At 39.1% G+C, this 20,161-nt stretch overlaps 1 protein-coding gene across 2 annotated transcripts in view; it reads left to right on the top strand.

The window, feature by feature from the left end:
- Window positions 1-18,167, top strand: part of Larp4b (La ribonucleoprotein 4B) — a 65,307-nt gene extending 47,140 nt beyond the window's left edge. For both annotated transcript variants that reach the window (XM_015495137.2, XM_048812599.1), the window contains 5 exons: window positions 7,207-7,252; window positions 10,046-10,210; window positions 12,542-12,666; window positions 12,763-12,871; window positions 14,376-18,167. In XM_015495137.2, the coding sequence (XP_015350623.1) occupies window positions 7,207-7,252; window positions 10,046-10,210; window positions 12,542-12,666; window positions 12,763-12,871; window positions 14,376-14,663 (733 nt within the window). In that variant the 3' untranslated portion in view covers window positions 14,664-18,167. The remainder of the gene's footprint in view (window positions 1-7,206; window positions 7,253-10,045; window positions 10,211-12,541; window positions 12,667-12,762; window positions 12,872-14,375) is intronic.
- The last annotated feature ends 1,994 nt before the right edge of the window (window positions 18,168-20,161 follow it).

Here is a 20,161-nt window from a genome sequence, read left to right as displayed (position 1 = left end):
AGTATGAAATTTTATTCCATGAGAACTGCAGATGGAATTGAACTCTTCTAGGTTGCAGCACTTGTAGGGAGTCTAGAGCTCTGCAGTTCTCAGACTCCATCTGTATGCCTGCAATCTCACTGTGGTTGTTGTCTCTGTCCCATGGGCTTCTTGCTTGTTTCCTTTCCACCTAGCAGTGGCTTAGAGTAGAGACATACCAGAGTTTGATATCTAAGCAAACCAGCATTTGAATTCCATTCCTATTAAATTTATCTATCAACAGAAACTGTCATGGTGAAGTAATGTGTGTCTATCATACATTTTCATACTGGGACAAGTAGTCTCATGCCCTTGGTGCCTCAGTGTCTCTTCATTACCTGGGACTCTTACCATGCATCATGAATGAAACAGCTTCCTTCTCCCTGTTTGCATGATATAGCTTGATCTTTCTTCTTGCTTGTTGTCTTGCCTTCTGTCTTTTTTGTATATCTGCCCACCCAAAGTCACTTGGTGCGTGTGGCTCGCGCTCGCTCTCTCTCTTTCTCTCTCTCTCTCTCTCTCTCTCTCTCTCTCTCTCGTTCTTTTTACATATGCATGACAGTAGGATGTATAAACTTACCTCTATGGAGAGGTGAGGTTAGAGAAGGTGAAGGTGGATCCTGGAGTTTCCCTCATATAGTATTAACTAGGTCAATTCATCTCTAATTTGATAGGGACAGTCATGATTCTTTTCTGATGAATGATGAGCAAGCAGTTCATCCTTCCTGAGCCTTTTTTTCTTTTTTAAAAATAATTTTTAGTTGTAGATGAACATAATACCTTTATTTTATTTATTTATTTATTTATTTATATGTGGTGCTGAGAATCGAACCCAGGGCCTCACAAGTGCAAGGCAAGTGCTCTACCACTGAGCTACAACCCCAACCTTGAGCCTTTTTTTTTTTAACTTACCTTGAAAAGTTTTAAGAGAAGATATTTCTGTGGTCTCCCTATACAAAGTTTCTAGTACAATGACTGACATACAGAAGCTCTAAAAGTGTTGGTTCGTATTTCTTCCTGGTACAGTAAAGGCACAGCTCCAAGATATTGCAGGTTTGGTTACATGCTACTGCAATAAAGCAAAAATTGTAATGAAGTGAGTCACAAACATTTTATTGGTTTTCTAGTACATATAAAAGTTATATTTACACCATGCTCTAATAGTATAGTAAGAGTGCAGTAGCATCTGTTTTAAAAAAATAATGTATATGCCTTAATTTAAAAACATTGTTTTGGGGGCTGGGGTTGTGGGTCAGCAGTAGAGCACTTGCCTAGCAAATGCGAGGCCCTGGGTTCGATCCACCACATAAAAATAAATAAAATATGTGTCCAGCTACAACTGAAAAAAAAATTAAACAAACCCTGTTTTGCTTAAAAATGCTAATAATCATCTGAGCCTTAAAATTCTGATCGTTTTGCTGGTGGAGGATCTTGCCTCCATGTTGATGACTGCTAAGTGATTAGGGTTGCTAAAAGCTGCGGTGGCTCTTGCAGTTTTTATTTTTATTTTTAATATTTTTAGTTGTAGATGGACATAATGACTTTATTCTATTTTTTTTTTTTTTAATGTGGTACTGAGGACCAAACCCAGTGCCTCACACGTGCTAGGCAAGTACTCTACCACTGAGCCATAACCCTAGCCCATGTTGCAGTTTCTTAAACTAAGAAAACTAAATCTCTTGCCATGTTAATTGACCTTTATTTATATATATATGGCACATATATATGTATAAATAAATAAAGTAAATAATATATAGTATATATAAGTAAATAGTGTGTATGTGTGTGTATAAAGTTGTAGATGAGCACAGTACCTTCATTTATTTTTATGTGATGCTGAGGGTTGAACCCAGTGCCTCACCTGTGCAAGGCAAGTCACCACTCCTGAGCTCCAGCCTCTTGATTGACTCTTTGTTGTGGTTGTAAAACAGCATAAACAGAATTTCTTTCAAAATTGAAGTCAATCCTCTGAAATCCTGCTATTGCTTTATTGCCTAGTTTATGTAATAATATAAATCTTTTCTTCTTAACAATATTCAGAAGACCTTTACTAGGATTAGATTCCATTTTAAGAAATTACCTTTTATGCTCATCCATAAGACCTACCAGTGTTCATTAAAGTTAGGTCATGAGATTATAGCAATTCAGGCTACATTTCTAATTTAGTTTTCTTGCTATTTCCACTACATATTCTAGTTATGTCCTTCACTGAACTCTTGAGCACTTTAAAGTCAACAATGAAAGTTGGAATCAGCTTTTTCCAAACTTTGTAAATGTTGATGTCTTGGTCCCGTCCTTTGAATCACAAAGGTTCTTAATGGCATCTAGAATGGAGATTCCTTTCCAGGTTTTTAGTTTACTTTTCCCATATCATCAGAGGAATCATTACCTGTGGTATCTGTTCCCTTATGAAATGTATGTCTTATATTGAGATCTTAAAAGTTGAAATTACTCCTTGATCCGTGAACTGCATAATGAATGTGGTGTTAGTAGGCTTGAAAACTACATTAATCTGCATTGCCAGTGAGTCAATAATATTTTGAAGGGAGTCTCCCCCCGGCCCCAAGCAGCAGATCTCAATGATGGACTTACAATATTCAGTAAGCCATGTTGTTTACAGGTTTTGTTGTTGCATTTATAAAGCACAATTAGAGTAGAGTTACTGTAATTCCTTAGGGCTCTAAGATTTTCATAATGGTAAATGAACACTGGCTTCAAGTTGAAGTCATCAACTGCCCATCCCCTAACACAGAATCAGCCTGTCCTTTAAAACAAGACATTGACTTTTCTCTATCTAGATGGCAGCATTTTCCAGTAGAAGACTGTTTCATCTACCCTGAAAACCCCATCACTGAGTGCAGCCACCTTTGTCAGCCATCTTAGCTTATCTCCTGGGTAACCTGCTGCAGCTTTTCCATCAGCACTTGCTGCTTCCCCTGCACTGCAATGTTATGGAGAAGGTTTCTTTCTTCAAGCTTCCTGAGCCATCCTTTGCTAGCTTCAAACTTTTCTTTAGCTTGCTCACCCCTCTCAGCCTTCCTAGAGTTGATCTCTGGATTAGGGTTTTTATTAAAGGAACATTGTTGCTGGTTTGATCTTCTCCCCAGACCACTAAAACTTCTCCTTATCAGCCATAAGGCTTTTTTGTCCAGTTATGATGCATGTGTACTTTTATTTCCTTCAAGAATTTTTTTCTTTTGCATTCATACCTTGGCTTTCAGCCAGTTCTAGCTTTCGATAGGCTTTCCTTGCTATGCTTTTTCGTTTCTAGCTTTTGATTAAAAGCAATAGATGTATAACTCTTTCTTTCACTTAAATACTTGAAGACCATTGTAGGGTTAATTTCAATATTAATTTCAGTATTCTTGGTGAGTCAGGAGGCCTAAGGAAAGGAGAGAGATGAAGTAATGATTGGTGGAGCCACCAGGACACATTTATCAATTATATAGTCAAGTGCTGTATCATTGACTGCACTGGGATCCTGTCAGCAGTATGATCAGTGGCCCTCACAAAATGCTCTCCTTGCCTTCACAGCACTTCAGTAATACACTAGAAACCTACTGACATACTGGGGACCATGTGACAATAGGCCAAGCTGGAACCTGCTGGCTAACCGCCCATCACTCAGAATGTGAATAGCTGGGTGAAGACAGAGCTACAGGCCTGAGATGGGTTCTAATTCACAACCACAAAGTGTGACCCAGTGTGGCTAGCAATGTGGTTGCAGATCTTGGCACTCAAAGCAATTGGAATAGTAACCTCAAGAGTCAAGTCACCATAACAATTTCAGAGTTAACAAAATGAGACACAAAGTAAGCACATGATATTGTATAAATGATACTGATACTTCTGCTTCACCCTGGGTTGTCACAAAACCTTCTGCTGTTAAAAAAAACAGCATCTGAAAAAGAAAAAGAGGAGAACACGATAAAATGAGGTGTGCCTATATGTGCTTTTGGTGCATTTTGAGAGTTAAAGAGGAATCCAGAAGCAACTAATCCTATCTGTGCTGATTAAATCAGCATCTGTGAAGCTGGTGGTCAGATTGTAAGAGTGGCCACAGGCAACATGGTTTAGTAGAACTGGCATTGGACTGAATATAGGTCAGGAAAATAAACAGCAGCAGCTGTTTTGATACACATTTGGTTCATCAAGTTTTGAAGACTGAAAAGACAAAAGGGGAATATTGAATAATGCTGAGTTAGTGATGCTAGCTGGAGCTACCAACCTTAGGGTGGAGTTTGGGGTTGTTGGAAGCTAGGAAGGAAAGAGCCTGCAGAGCTAGGCACAGACTTCTAGGGACAGGGGTCTGCCTAGCTAGCTCAGTGCTGGTACCTCTCAGGGGCATGTGTAAAAGAGTACAAACTGGAAAGACAAGTTCTGTGCCCTCTTCAACCTCCCAGTACCTCTTAGCACTCCGTATTAATAAAAGCTTTACAAGAAGCTTCTTGGCAAAAGAACAAGGGGATTTGCAGAAACCCAGCCACATCACAAAGTAGTATAAAAAGGTAGGTAACTAACACCCTATACCTCTTAGACACTGTCACCATTTGTATCCTCCAACAGTGTTTGAACTTTAGTGTGGCAACTATCTGAAGCCTGTACCTTTGCCTGCCAATGCAGATTTATACAAAGGGAGACTCCAACCGTCTTCTCAGTCATGGAGTCATGCTCCCACCTAAGTAATCCACAGCCTGAGGGTATAGCTGCCATCAGTGATACAGGGGAGAGAACAGAGCTTAGCTAGCACACACCAATAGAGTACAATAGCCAGGGACGGAAGCATAGTTCCCACAGTCTGTTTTTTTTTTTTTTAAGCCAGTGAAGGTACAAAGAGCCTCCATAGTCCTTGTTTCGGAAGTGGGCTATGAAGTAGAGGTGAAGCATGTGATTTCCTTCTTTCTCTCTGCATTATGTGCTGTCTTCAGAGACATAATTGAGTGCCCTTGGGCCCTTCAGCAGGGTGATCCAGGCCTTCCTTCCTGAAGGACCTGATCCACTGTGGTCATGGCCCCCTTATGTCTCCTTGGCGGGTTGGTTTGTTTTTTCATTAACATTTTCTGTTGTACTGAAGCACTAAGAGGCTTCCAGAGAGCCCCCCATGGGTCCAGTTATGCTCTTCCTACCTTCATGCACAGCAGCTACCCATAGTTTTTGTCACCCCAGCCAGGTTCAATGCCAGGTGGTTGTCTAAGGTTTTGTCTCTAGAACCATGATGTTTCACCTGATAGAAAACATCATGGTTTGGGGTCTAAGACATGCAAACCACCAGCATTCAAAGTTGTGGGAATGAGAAGCACCGACTCTGGTATAAAAGTGATTCTCTATGATGCTGCAACCTCACCTCTGGTTATAGAGCCATGCTGGGTCACACTTTATGGTTGTGAATTAGAACCTATCTCAGGCCTGTAGCTCTGTCTTCACTCAGCTATTCACATTCTGAGTGATGGGCGGTTAGCCAGCAGGTTCCAGCTTGGCCTATTGTCACATGGTCCCCAGTATGTCAGTAGGTTTCTAATGTATTAGTGAACTGCTGTAAAGGCAAGGAGAGCATTTTGTGAGGGCCACTGATCACACTGCTGACGGATCCCAGTGCAGTCAGATTGGTATCCAGGACACTGCTTCTGTTCCAGTATGAAGGAGCTACTGTGGTCAGACACCACAGTTGTGATGAGCTGTACCCACCCATGGTGAAGGGCTGTCCCCACATGGGTTCCATGCGGTCCTGTCTTTTCAGCAGCAGCTGCAACAGATGCTCACACTGTTCACCCAACACCCCTCTTTTGAGATTATCTCATTCCTGTTCCTTTTCATCTCTCATCCAGCCAGATCTGTAGCTCCTTTGGAGGTTAGAGTGTGGATTGAGGGCAAGGAAGGACTGGTGGTTGAGGAGCCATGCTCCCTGTTCTTGCAGGATAGTGGATTGCTGCATCCATGTCCTAAAACCATGATGGATAGCTCAAGTCAATGGTCACTAGTTCCACATTCAGGAGTTTAATCTCTTCTGGGGCCCAGTAGATAGCCAGAAACTATTCTGGATTAGTTTTTTGCAGAAGGAGAGAGTTCTATTAAAGATGGCCTGGCTTTTTTTTTTTTTTTTTTTAATATTTATTTTTTGGTTTTCGGCAGACACAACATCTTTGTTTGTATGTGGTGCTGAGGATCGAACCCGGGCCGCATGATGGCCTGGCTTTGATCCAGAATCCTAAAATATTTGTGTTATACTTCTCCAAAAGGGGCTGTCCCCCATAGGGTCCATAGAATGTCTCTATTTGGTACAGAAAGTGAGGTTTCTAAGCTTATCCTTCTAATTAATAATGTCATCTTAGGTAAGACCACTTTTTGGTTTTCTGTAAATAAAGGAAGTAAGGTTATTTTTAAGAATTTGTAATCAGTTGAAAAGATAAAAAAGATAAATGAATAAAAATAAAATCATAAACTGAAATTCATTGGTGTCTTGTTAAACCACAAATCCTTCCAGGGAAGTGGGAATATCTCAGCCATCTTGGTGTTCTCAAGACCTTACATGATGTTACCACTTAATAAATGTTTGTTTATGCAGTTATAAGCTGCAGTGCTGCCTAGCATAGCCTTGCTGCATGCAGGGATCTAATTTTGAATGGTAGGAATCTAGAACACTCTTCATACAGCACACAGTAGGGAGAGAAAACTCTTGGGATTTAGATAGCCTTGTGTGTTTTTTGTGGTAAGGGAAGTCACTGAAGCAGAAGAGAGGTATAAGGGAGGAAGAATGGGACAGGTTATCTGGGGTGTTTGAAATTTTGATGATAAGAAAATATGCATTTGATGAATTTCTTCTACATTTAGAATGACTCATCTGTGTAGTTCAATGTCAAACATTATATTTACATCTTGTCATTCCAGCTGAATGGATTCATATCTTAACAAAAATTTTAAGTAGCCACTAGGTAAATTATTTTAATATATATTTTTATACCTTTTAATGTTTACCTTTCCAGATATCAGTTTTAATTCTTTACTACACCCTTGTTGTTATTTTGTTTATCCTTTTAAAAGTGGGGCTTTTAAAGTCAAAAATCATCTTTGAAAGATTACAAAGTAATTAAGTCTGGTTGATGCATGCTTTGAATATGTAAGTATAAATACATGCTCAATAAATTTTCCAAATGGGGAAAAAATAGCCTTTTTTGCTTTCCATTCCTCTAGGAAAAATTCCTTCGGCTATCGGAAGAAAAGAGAGGAGAAGTTTACAGTGAGTACATCAAGCATATGTCATTTTCACAAGACATTAATACTAAATAAACATGACAGGTAATCAGATGAGTTAAGGCTTCAACATGAGAAGGAACCTTTCAGAAAAGTTTTTCTTTTAAGGTGATATCTACAAGGAATAACCAGTGTTTTTGGTGGCCTAAAAAATTGTGGAGTTTTAAAAAATATAGATTGCTAACTGTTTTGTTATTCTATAGTATATAGATACGCACACTGTGGAATAGGTGCAGCCAAAGGCTGACTCTAAAACATTACTGTGGTCTACACATGTGTGTCAGGCATGTTCCCAGTGTGAATAAATTAATTGTAGAATTTAGAACAAAGTAGCCCCCTCCCTGATCCTTGGGGAAACATCACAAGACTCCCAGGGATGCCTGAACCTTTGGATAATAATGAAACCTATAATTTAGTGCCATTTCTATCTTAACTAAGCTCTTAACACACACTGTCGTTGCAGTTTTGCAGTTTGTGGTGCAGTAACAAAATTAGTATGAATTTCTTTTTTTTTTTTTCTCAATTTCATAGATAGAAGATTCATTCCTACTGTTGATCTTAGCAACCACAGCATGCAATTTTATTTTTCAGTTGGAAGCTTTCACCGTTTTACTTAAGAGAAGCACTTTGTGGCTTAGCCAAATTGGCATCATCACTGTCCAAAACTTTGGAGCCATTAAGTAAAATAAGTGTCCTTTGAATATAAGCACCGCAATACCACAGTCAATCTGGGATAATAAAGATGGCTGCTAAGTGACTAAGGCGTGTGTTGCATATACAGTATGAATACACTTGGCAAAGTAATGGTTCACGTCCCAAGCAGGTCAGAGCAGGACAGTGCAAGATTTCATCATGCTACTCAATATGACATGGTTTAAAACTTATGGATTGTTTTTTTCTGAAATTTTCTTTAATATTTTGGACCATGGGTAATGGAAACTGGAACATAAAATCATCAGTAAGGAGGTACTGCTGTAATTAGAGCCATTAGACAAGCAAAATAAGCTTCAATATAGAAATTTGTTCATCAGTTCTTTTCATTCAAAACATTTTGTCATCTACACAGTATATACAAAACATCATTGCCTTCTGCTATAATTGACAGGACAAATCCCAATTAAGTATAAGTTCTTTTGTGTGGTAAGTATATGAGATGTGGTCATTTTGCTTAAATGGATTAGACAGAGTCTGTCCTGTGGAATATATATATTCAAAGTGGAATATACATATTCAAAGTGGAAGCGGGATCTTTTCAACCCCAATGATAGGAGAATATTGTAGCAAAACCAGCATTGTATATAAAGACATTTAAGGAAGATATCCAGTGGACTTGTAGATAACAGAATTCCACACTTGGAGAACTAGAAAAAACCTTGAGAAAATTCTTGGTTCAGCACCCTTAGCCATTGCGTGTGTGCTTTATCATCACAAAAGATACATTCTCTTATAGAACTCAGAAATTCTCCCGGTAATAAGTTCAGTCTAGTTTTTGGTTAATCCTTTGGCAAGGCAATTCATGTTGTTTAGTTACATTTTTTATTAGTGAATCTCTATGGACAGATAGACTAACCAAGAGTGTCATTTGCCTGTCCATATTCTACACTCTTGTTCTGAAGCATTTTCATTCCATTTCTAGTTATTTTGTTTTCCTGATTGATGTGTTCATACTTGTTAACCAGTTAGAAGTTCAGGAATATAACTCATGTGTTACATTTATTGTAGAGAATACACCAATTGTAACTGCATACTTTAATTTACAGACAGGTACAAATATGTGAACATTTGAGCCCAACCAGGAGCAGCAGTTTTACCTCAGCTATAAGCATTCAAATCCTAAACTCTGCCTTCAAAGTCAAGTCCGAATCACTTTGTAACTCCAACATACTGTCTTCTCTTGCCCTTAAGATTTAGAAACTTTTTTGTGAAGACTCAAAATGCTTATCCTTTGAAATGGCATTCATCTCAGAAACATGTAGGTGTTTTTAAACCTCTAAAACTGTTTGAATGCCAGGCATAACCCGTGATCCTAGCAGCTTGGGAGGTGAGGCAAGAGAATCAAAAGTTCAAGGCCAGCCTCAGCACCTTAGCAAGGCCCTAAGCAATTTAGTGAGACTCTCTCAAAATAAAAACAAAAAGGGCTAGAGATGTGGTAAAGTACTCCTGGGTTTAATCCCTGGTTTAAAAAAAACAAAAAAAAAAACTTGCTTTGAGGTCTCAGTGTCTGTGTGTGTAACTTAGAACTTTGCTGGATTATTTTGAGCACTGTGTTCATTTTACTGGATCGTAGAGAGCATGCAAGTGGTTAATAAGTAGAAGTCTAAGGGGCTGGGGTTGTGGCTCAGTTGTAGAGTGCTCGCCTAATGCAAATGGAAAATAAATAAATAGAGGTATTGTGTTAATCTACAACTAAAGTGTTATTTTAAAAAAATTAAGTACAGGTCTGGTTCTGAGAGAACATAACCAAGTAAAGCTAAACTAAAAGTAGGCACTTCTACCACTTAAAGACATGGTGGGGATGCCCAAAATAGTTGTATTCTTTTAGCTTAGATCCATGTTCATCCTTTAATCTGCTTTGACTTGAGTTCTGACATATTTCTTCTGGATTCTGGTCTCATAGGGAATAATCCTGTTGATATAAATTTCTGGGAAATGTTGGCCCATTGTTCATTGTTTGCAGACTTTTTTCAGACAGATGTGATAATCCAAATATTCTTTGCCTTACTCTTGTGTGTTCTTTCTTCACACTCTTGTGACTTTGTGGGGTGTTGTTCTGTTTCAGAGCAGCCAGACTCAGTCTCCAACACCACCAAAGCCTCCATCACCAAGCTTTGAACTGGGACTTTCCAACTTTCCTCCATTACCTGGAGCTGCTGGCAATTTGAAGACAGAGGACTTGTTTGAAAACAGGCTATCTAGCTTGATCATAGGACCATCAAAAGAAAGAGTAAGACGTTACAAGTCAAACAGTTACTGACATACACCGAGCACTGATTGGTGCCTGGAACTTTGCCAAGCTCTTTACGCTATTATTTATTTGTTTGTTTGTTTATTTATTTATTTATAAATCCTCCTGAGAGGTTTGGAGAGGTTGAGTGATTTGCAAAGTACACACGGTGTTGTCAGTGTTGGACCCAGGGCCAGGGTGTGTGTGGCTCTGCCATCTGCTGATGTCAGAGGTAGAACCTGCGTACGGTGTGCTATGTAGACTGTCATTGGAAACCTAGGTTGCATTTTCCTTATTGTCATTTTGATACCCTTTATTTCACAGGACAACAGAATAAAATAGAAAAATCTGAATTATACTAGAAGTAACAGTTTCTAATAATCTCCATAGGGCAAGTAGCAAGAAGCTTGGAGTAACTTTGCTATAATGTAATAGATTTGGGTGATACTGTAGGCCACCATACAAGGTGTCAGGAATTACCACCCCAAGGATCAGCCTCAGCTACCTGGGTCAAAGGCGCTTCCTTTCTGGCGCTCCTGCTACATTCTTATGTAGGGATTTGTCCTGCTGCAGAATCAGTGTTTTAAGGCTGTGAAAGTTACAAAGAAACAGCTTTCTCCCCATCTGTTAACTGTGTGTGTGCCCCCCAAGGAGCTGAAGCTGTCCTTAGTATAGGCACTCCCTAGTCCACAGTTCTCAAATCAGAATCGCCTGTGTGTATCTTTGTCCAGTGTAATCCACCACCACCACCTTTTCTGCTGTCACCTGACAGCAGAATTTCCATGGCTCTGGATTTGGGGGCAGGAACCATTCCACATCCCACATTAAGAACCACTGTAGTGGACGTGAACGTTCCTCATTTACTAGGGCAGAGTATAAGATGGATTTTGCTGCAGTATCTTGAGACTAAGATCAGGTGAAATGCTTAGTCCTTTGCATATTGGTAAGTGATAATTTCTCCTGTTTTTAACCTTGGAGGTTGTGTGTATTGCAGGGTTCTAGATCTTATAGTAAACAATGGTGTTAGAGAATTGGTGCAATTTAATAGCCCTAACCACTGGTTTTCAAACGTGGCCTGCTCCCCCAGAGGATGGGTAAGAGAGAACAGGCAGGCTCCACCCTGGTTCAGAAACAGTAGCTACTGCTTTGTGAGTTTTGAGTTTCTCTGTAACATTTCTCTTGAGGAAAATATGAGCCTGATTGCATGGCCAGGGGATATGGTCTGCATTATTGCTGCTTAGGGGTACATCTCCAACAGCTTCTTGCATTTACTGGACACTCAGATTTTAGAGCTGCAGAGAAGGACTTTAGAGGTTAGACGTTCGACCCCTCCTTTATTAATGTGGGGCTTGTGAGCGTCACTCTGGCTCTTTCCAAGCTCAGTAATATGTCTTTGTTGAGTGACATCAAGGCTGAACATATCTTGAATTTAAGTACCCTTTACAAAAAGGAAGCTTTAGCATTCCTCAGTTCTGCCAATTGTTTATTTGTCCTGTTGCCTTTCTTAAATTACCTAACAATGTCATTATGTACAACATGAATAAGATTGAATTTGTATGAAATAGTTGCTGCACAGGAGTTGCTAACTGAAGTAAGAAGATCTGGATTTATTTATTCTTTGCTTTGTAGCCTTAGACAAATTAATATGAATGTTCTAGGCCTCAGTTTCCTCACCTGTTAAACTGGGAACATTAACACATCTGCTTCCCCAGGTTGTGAACTCAAGTGAGGACTCCTATGAGTACCTACACTTACCACAAAGTACTCAAATGCATTTTAGTAAGTTACAAGAATGAGTCATATTCATCTATGTTAGGAGCTCTACACTTAGCTGACTTTGAGAGCTTATTAGCTGCCAGGCTGAGGTGAGTCCTCAAGTATCAAATGAATAAGAGGTGTTAAATAGCTATTCAGTTGAGAAAATAAGCTTGCAGATAATTATCATAGGAATGCAGAAGAGACAGCCCAGGACACTAGATCAGTTTCTGCATTTGCTGAGAAGAGGGATGAGTGCACTATAGGCAGAGGAAAAACTTGGACCTTTTTTTTGACAGTTTTGCTGGAGAGAACCATCTTCTCTGTCCTTACGCTGACTTGACTATTTTTCAGGGGGGTTAGGGCGTTATTCTGTTCCTAGGATAGGATGAATATACAACTGTATTTGGCATTCAGCCCTGCTTGTACCCCTCACAGGAACACAGGAACCAGGCTCTGCAGACGCATTTGAGGTTTCTGTCCTTGTATTAATTGGTAGATCCTTACCTCTTTTTACCAAAGATCTGATGAATGCTGCTTTAGCCTGTCTTAAATTGTTACTCTGGTGATTTTCAGAGCCTCAATGCAGATGCAAGTACAAACACTATACCTGCAGTGGTCCCTAGAGAGCCCTCAGTGCCGGCTTCCTGTGCTGTATCAGCAACATATGAACGAACCCCTTCCCCAGCCCATTTACCCGAGTGAGTATTAATGTTCAACTGACAGTGTGTAGTTTACTAATTTGAGTGACCCATAATGACACATCAAATTCACATACTGGCTGATATTTTTTACAGGGATCCCAAGGTGGTAGAAAAGCAGAGAGAAACCCACAGCATGGACAGACTCTCTTCTACCCTTACTACAACCGCATGTAAATCGGTGCAAGTGAACGGAGCTGCCACTGTAAGTATTTGTTCTTGTCTTCTTCCCCCAACAGTCACAGAGACTTTAGTGTGACAAAAAGACACAGCACTGCCCTCTTGCTCGTTTTTTTTTTTTTGTTGTTGTTGTTTATTGTTTTTTAATTTTAAATTTTCGTTTGTAATGTAGGCACTTTTTTTTTTTAATTTATAGTTGTAAATGTAGAGCCTGCCTTTATTTCATTTGTTTATTTTTCTATGTGGTGCTAAGGATTGAACCCAGTGCTAGGCAAGTGCTCTGCCACTGAGCCACAGCCATAGCCGTCAGCTCACTTTAATCCAATCTAATGTGATGCATTTTTTATGTGTATCTGTGTGTATTATTTTCTGTACAAAATACCCTGAATATTGACTAACAGTTCTCCACTTACTACCCTGGTCACTTCTCTTCATGACACCTTAGAGTCCTTCCATTTCAGTGTGGATTGATAGAGGTTTCTTGAGTAGTAACAATACTCCCCAACTCCTGTTCTTCCATAGAAATTTTGATCAGTTTAGCATTTACGCTGTGATAAAAAACAGAAGAATATTCCAGGTTTACCTGGAATACACCTGTAATTCCAGCTACTTGTGTACCTGAAGCAGAAGAATTGCAAGTTTAAGGCCAAGCCAAGCAACTTGGTGTCCTAAAAATTAAAAGGACTGTGGATGTAGCTCAGTGGTAAAGCTCCCCTGGGTTCTAGTACCAAAAAAGGGGGGTGGCAGAGTAACTAGAAAGAAAAAAATGGATGAGCTCTTACCCTATGTGACTAGCAGATCTTCATTCTGGATTCCAGTTGCTCTTCCTTCCTGTCTGGTAGATTTATTTTTTGTGAGAATAGCCTCTCTTACCCTGACTTTAGTCATTCTCAGTTTGGGCTTGGGTGAGCTGTTTAGATTTGGAGGTTAGGAGTTAAGCCCTTTAGCCCACTAGGTTGAATGTTTTTAATAGGGTAAAATAATTAGCACAGTTTTGGGTAGGTAGCATATATTAATTATCTTTTTTGCTCAGCCATCATGATTCCGCATGCCTTAAAACCCTATTACACTTTTCAAAGTTTTTGCTTTTATCTTCGTTGTTCTTAAGCTTATATTTCCTGCCCTCTAATTTGAAATGTGTTTAAAATTTTAAAAAAGTTGCGAGGGCTGCTGTATGACAGCTGGGCTCCCCCTTGTGAGCACCTTGGAAAGCCTGCCTCTATGTGCTGAAGAAAGTAGTGTTAGTGTCTTTTTCTTAAAGCATCATTTTTCCCCCTTAGGCTTTTTCTTAGGCTTCCACATTGCCCAGGAACTCTTAAAGGCTGCACAGTGGACAGACTTTGGCCACATTGGGTTCACACATCATTGCTATACCTTTTCTAATTTTACCCATTTTATAAAAGTAAAAGTACCTGTAAAGATGAAAATTTACTTACAATTGAAACTTTCTTTTTACTTTCACTTGATTTCCCATGTCATCCTTGGAAATGTCATTTTGTATATGTAATTTCACACTTGTCTGTTTCCAGGAATTGCGAAAACCCAGTTATGCAGAGATTTGTCAGAGAACGAGTAAAGAGCCTCCTTCCTCCCCATTACAACCCCAAAAAGAACAAAAGCCAAACACTGTTGGTTGTGGGAAGGAGGAAAAGAAGCTTACTGAGCCCATGGAGAGATACAGGGAGCCTTCTGCCCCCAAGTCCACTCCTGGAGCCCCCAAAGACCAGAGGAGGCAGCCGGGGCGCCGACCCTCACCCCCAGCTGTCGGGAAGCGTCTCAACAGAGAACAGAACACTCCCCCGAAGTCTCCTCAGTGAAAACTGTATGCCTGGGAGGGGTCGCAAAGAGCTGTATTAACCACAAACAAAACTCTTCCCACTCAGTACAAGAATGAGTCGCTGGTTAGGAGTTTGCAGTGTCTGTGAGGCCCATGGGATGCCTGCAAGTTATTTTTCTTCTGTGAGTCGGATTCTCCCACTCTTGAAAAAAATCTATTTTTCAGGATTTAATTAATATAAACCTTATTTTAGGTTGGTGCTTAACTGGAGGTGATGCATAAGTCTGATTTTTTTTCAGGATAGAAAAATGCATTTATCCTAACAAATTGATATTTTTTATTATGCCTCCATGTGGCTCTGAACGTAAGCTATATATAGTGAGTTTTTCTAAATTAAGGGAACTATGCTACTTTGTGGGGTTTTTTTTTTTTTTTTTTAATAACTGGTCTGCAAGTGCATATCTTTAGTGTCCCAGCAGATGGATGAGGGCTGATAGCGCTGACAGAGGCAGCCCCCGCCTCACAGAGGAAGGGGCTGTCAGTGTCAGGGCGCCAACATACTGGCATGGAGCTGTGTTTTCATCTAGACCATTAACAGGTGATTCTAGCTTTTTGATTTAAAAAAAAAAAAAAAAAGTCCTTTTTTTGATCTAGTGGGCAGAATGAACCTGCAGAGAGCACCCTAGAAAGATTTGACACCTTAGAATTTTGAAGTACTGCAAGCAAGTAACCAGCTTCTCACTCCAGTTTCAAGTGGCTATTATGTAAAATAAATTCAAAGCACATTGTGAATAGAACCTAAATGAAAATATAAACTTTGTTGCCCACTGACACATTACCACAAGTTGTACCATGATGTTGTTTTGATCCCTGTGAGCTGGCTGCCTGGCTCCTGGCCTTGTGCCTGCTCTGTGCACATTTCTGTCCATGTCCCCCTAAGCACTCTCATTGAAGAGTCCACATCTTTAGTCAGCTCCATGTGGATGTCTTCCTGTACCTCTGCATCGGCACATGGATTTAAAAGTATGTAACCGTGAAAGAATGGTGTTTGTGGTTTTTCCCCCTCTTCGGCTGGTGGAGGACAGAAATTCCTGCTCTTTTTACCTCCAAGATGAGGGTCTCATTGATTCACTTCTAGAAGTGTTGCACTTCTGATGAACAAGGATGCACTAAAGTTAGCAAGTTTATAATAAAGTTAAATATAAATTATTTTGTTTTAAAATGCCTAAAATTTTTCTTTAAGTATTCTAAGCCGCAGACATTAAAATATTTCCTGCTAAATGTAACCATACAGTTTATTCCACAAAATGTTATTTAACAAGACTGAGGGTTTTTTTTAAAAAAAAAAAAAAAATTATTTCCATCCAATATTTAAAGACTTGAATTTTATTTAAACTTGAAAATGACTTTGCCTTAACTTTTGTATAAGACAGCTTAGAGCTCATGGAGACCGGCCCCTGGGTTGGCAGGAGTGGATCAGAGTTACTCAGTTACCGGTGTGGATCTCTTGTCGTTAGCTTTGCTGAGTAAGCATACTGTAGTACAAGAACTAGTGGTAGTTTTTGTAATATACCTTAAAGATCTTCAACAGTTGATCTTTTTTCAGATTGTTGAAAAATCCTGTAAATGCAAATAGTCGATACTGTATTAAATATGTGCACTTGGGAGTGTGCTTTGCTTGTACAGTTGTAAATAATCAGAACATATTAAAAAGGTACCCTACAGAGAAAAATCTGATAAAAATTATTGATATATTATAAATGTTGCTGTTGAGCTGGATGTAGATAAACTAAATGTTGTGGTTTGAACATTATTTTAATTTGTTGAGGTTTTTTTCCCCCCCTCTTATATTGGTGTGTTGAACTGATTCTGCCTCTTTGCTGCAAAAGGGAAGTGGAAAGTCTTATTAAAAGCCTTCAGATGTTTTCATATTCTTAAAAAGTATGTAAGTACATGTTAATCATATCTAATGTGAAAGGGTTTTGAAGATTAATATAGAAAGCAGAAACTAGCAGGATATTCAAGTGAAAGTAAAAAAAATCTAATTAAAAAATACACTGCTAAGTGTTAATCCTGCCAGAAAAAAACATGCCTGATGTATTTGACCGTTTCTTTTCAGAGCAGTTGTCATTATTCAAATATATAGAAATAAACACAATGCTAATAGGCTTCAAATACCCATTAAAGGAACATGGGAATTAATTTCTTTATAGTTGTCAGATCACTGACCAAGAAGGAAAAAAAGTCAGAAGTGATTGATTTCTTAAACCCAAGCTAACAGATACTATAAAAGCTGGAAAGGCGAGCTCTGAGACCTAGGGTCCTTCATGTCACATATTTGCTGGAGGAGGGCCAGGGAATTGATAGCCACCTCATCCCCAAGTCACAACACCCACAAGGTGAATCCTGGTTTTTAATAATGGGCAGTCCTTTCCCCAAGGCGCAAGCATTGCAGCGCCATGTGTGTAGGTAGCCAGCTATATAGTTTCTCAGTTTGTTTTATGAGCTGAAAGTATAAAGGTCAGCAGCTGCACACAGGAGAGCAGGTGGGCACGTGTTGGCGTAGGTAGTCATGACAGTGAGGGTGCTGTTCTGGTGGGTTCTTCTGCCATTTAGAGGAGGTCAGTGCACTGTTGATTTCTGCTTAGCCAGTGACCGTCTGGCATCAAGAGCTGAAATTATGCTCAGATGTCACTTTTATAGCACTCTGTTTAATTAAGCAAAGGTGATATGCCAAATCGCTACATGTCAAAACAAAACAAGACAAAAAACAAAACGACCTTTCTGATAATACCTTAAGATTTTCCATTCAGATAGAAAATGGGAGTTATCACTATAGGAAGCTGTGAGGGCGCATGCAGACTGTTGCTGTGTCACATACAGCTAATGATATGTGGTTTTCATACTTTTTATTTACTCCTTCCTTTCTCGGAAGTATCTTGAGTTATAGAATCAAATACTGCAGTCACAAATGACATTTTAACTTGTAAAATTGTGTGATACTTATCATTTGGAAAATATAGGAGTAAGAATCTGGCCCGTGTCACCAGACATGAATTTTGAGTGGTCGCTCTCTAAGAATTGGTGTCATGATGTCTCTGATCAGTCCCTCCTGTCATTGCATCACTGGTTGCCACTAGTGGGTGGCAAAAAATGTCTTATGTTGCTGTATTAGGATTTTTGCAGTTTACATTTAAAAACTGGTTCGATGTATCACAACAGGTGACTGATGGTGCATACCTGTCTTTGTGTCCCCTTCAGTGAGCTATACTCGTGGGTTTTGTGTGCTTTGTAGCCTGTTAACATGGAAAGCAGCAGACAATCGAAGATTCAAGGAGTACTAACAGCTGCCAAGTCACAGAAGTATAATGTGGAAGCTTTCTTGAGGGTTTACTTTTTGTTCTACTTCTTTTCATTAAGACTGGAATCAAGCTTACATGTAAACTATTGGTAATTTAAGTTTCCTTTTGTGTCATTCAGTGTAAAACTGTCTAATTTGGAAAAAAATGTAGGTTATGAAAAATAAAGATTTAGGCACTGTTCAGTTTTTCTTTTGATTTTTTTAATTAAAACTTTCTTCAAGAATGCTTTTTTTTTTTTTTAATGATTTTTTTGTTTTGTTTTGTTTTTGTTTTTTTTGGTCTGTTCCCATCAGTGTGTATGAGAAATACACAGGTGCCCAAACTTAGTTTGAGTTGTAAAGGCTGCCCAACGTGTGAGTTGATTCACAGCATTCGGGTTTCCCTCTCATGTATTAAAAGTGTGCAGAATGAGCATTAAAATCAAGTGTTCATGAAGAGGCTATTATTGAGCCCAAGGTTTACCATAAAAAGTAAATATTCCTGGGTAAGGATTTCCTATTTCTTTTTTGTTAAAATGACGACGCCTCTCCTAACAAGTCCCCAGAGTTATTTGGAATTGCTTTTGAGTCGGTGTGGTCTCCAGATCACAAGTGAGTGGTCTCAGAAAACAAACTTATGGACTCCTGCCATAAATACTGGTGGTGCCAACATGCATCTGAGGCTGAGGTGGGTGAAACAAACCTACTAGACCTTGGTCTGATTAAGTTGTTAACTGACTGGTTTTTCTCTGCTGCAAGTTGCCTTTTCATATCTTTTCCCCATTTTTCTACCAGGTTATCTTTTTTTATTGAAATAATGATTATCTGTTTTGTCTATGAATCCATTGTTTTACATGTACATATATATATAAAATATTTTGTCAGTGTACCAGTTGTCTTAACTTTATTTAGAGTAGTATTATTTTTATAGTTTTTAATTATTATGTAGTAAAACTTATCAATCTCCTTTGTGGTTTGAGAGTCTTGGTCTCGTTTAAGAAGTCACAAAGGTAATATTTTCCATACTTTTGTCTTTAATCCAGCTGGAATTTTGATTTCCTGTGTGTCTGTGTAGTCTGAGGTAGGAATCCAGTTTTAGTTTTTGTTAAATGGAAAGTTTCTTTTTCCAGTATCATTCATTAATTAGTTCATTATTTCTCCACAGATTTGTAATGCCACTTTTGTTACTTCAGAGTAACTACCCACATATGCCTGGATCTTTATCTTTATCTTTTCTCTCTCTTTGGACTGACACCATAGTGTTTAATTCACCCATCATTCTGTGTTACTAAGAGTTTTTTTTTTTTAACAGAATTCATCACAGTTGAAACAAAATGTGCTCCATGAAGACAAGAATCGTTTCCATCTGAATCAACATCACATCTCCTGTTTTTAGGGCAGTCTGTAGTACAGTATATGCTCAATAACTATTTGTTAAGTGCAGTGTTTAATTAATTATATGTTCTTGTTGCACAGCACTGGCCTTGGAAATTTAGGAACAAATAGGCTGAGGTTGTGATTTGCTATTGCCATGTAACAAACTACCCCAAAACTCAGTGGCTTAAAATGATAATCGTACCTCTGTAGGTTGACTACTACACTTGGTCTGGTGGCTCGGCTGGGGCTTCGTTTGGTCTGGGCAAGCAGGAGAACTCAAGAGTGTTCTTTTCATGGTTGTGGAAGTTGTGCAACAACTAAACCCTAAATGTTAGCATCCTTTTTTCCTCAAAAAAGAACTGTGAACTTGAATATAGCCATTCCTTGGTATATATCCTCATCTTAATGTTGAAATTCTGTATTTCTCTAAATTGTTGGATAAAACTGATAATTGGAGGAGTACCACTAGCACATTGCCATGTATTTCTTGACTGGGTACAAGCCATTTCTGATCCAAGTAAACTGTTGGTCTGCTTAGAGTAAAATGTATGTGTGTTTTTTCCTGAATGCACTGTATTCCTGGTTTACCTTAGAGCCATGGGCAAGAGGGAAGGGCACAGCAGGAGTATCCAGATGATGTAACAGAGACCACTCCATTCAGTTCCCAGTGGTTAAAGAGCTTGTGCTCTCAGAAGCTGGTGGGAGGCACACCAGAGCCCATGCTCAAAAGTAGCACTCAGCTGGATAGGCTGAGCCCTATTCTTGCACAGCCGGTGGTCAGGTTCAGATCACTTGAGTACTCCTGCTGTTTGAGCAAAGGA

This window comes from Marmota marmota, unplaced genomic scaffold, assembly GCF_001458135.2.
Source record: "Marmota marmota marmota unplaced genomic scaffold, marMar, whole genome shotgun sequence".
Lineage (NCBI taxonomy): Eukaryota > Metazoa > Chordata > Mammalia > Rodentia > Sciuridae > Marmota > Marmota marmota.
Note: the sequence above shows the minus strand (reverse complement) of the source record. Positions and strands in the feature narration are given on the sequence as shown.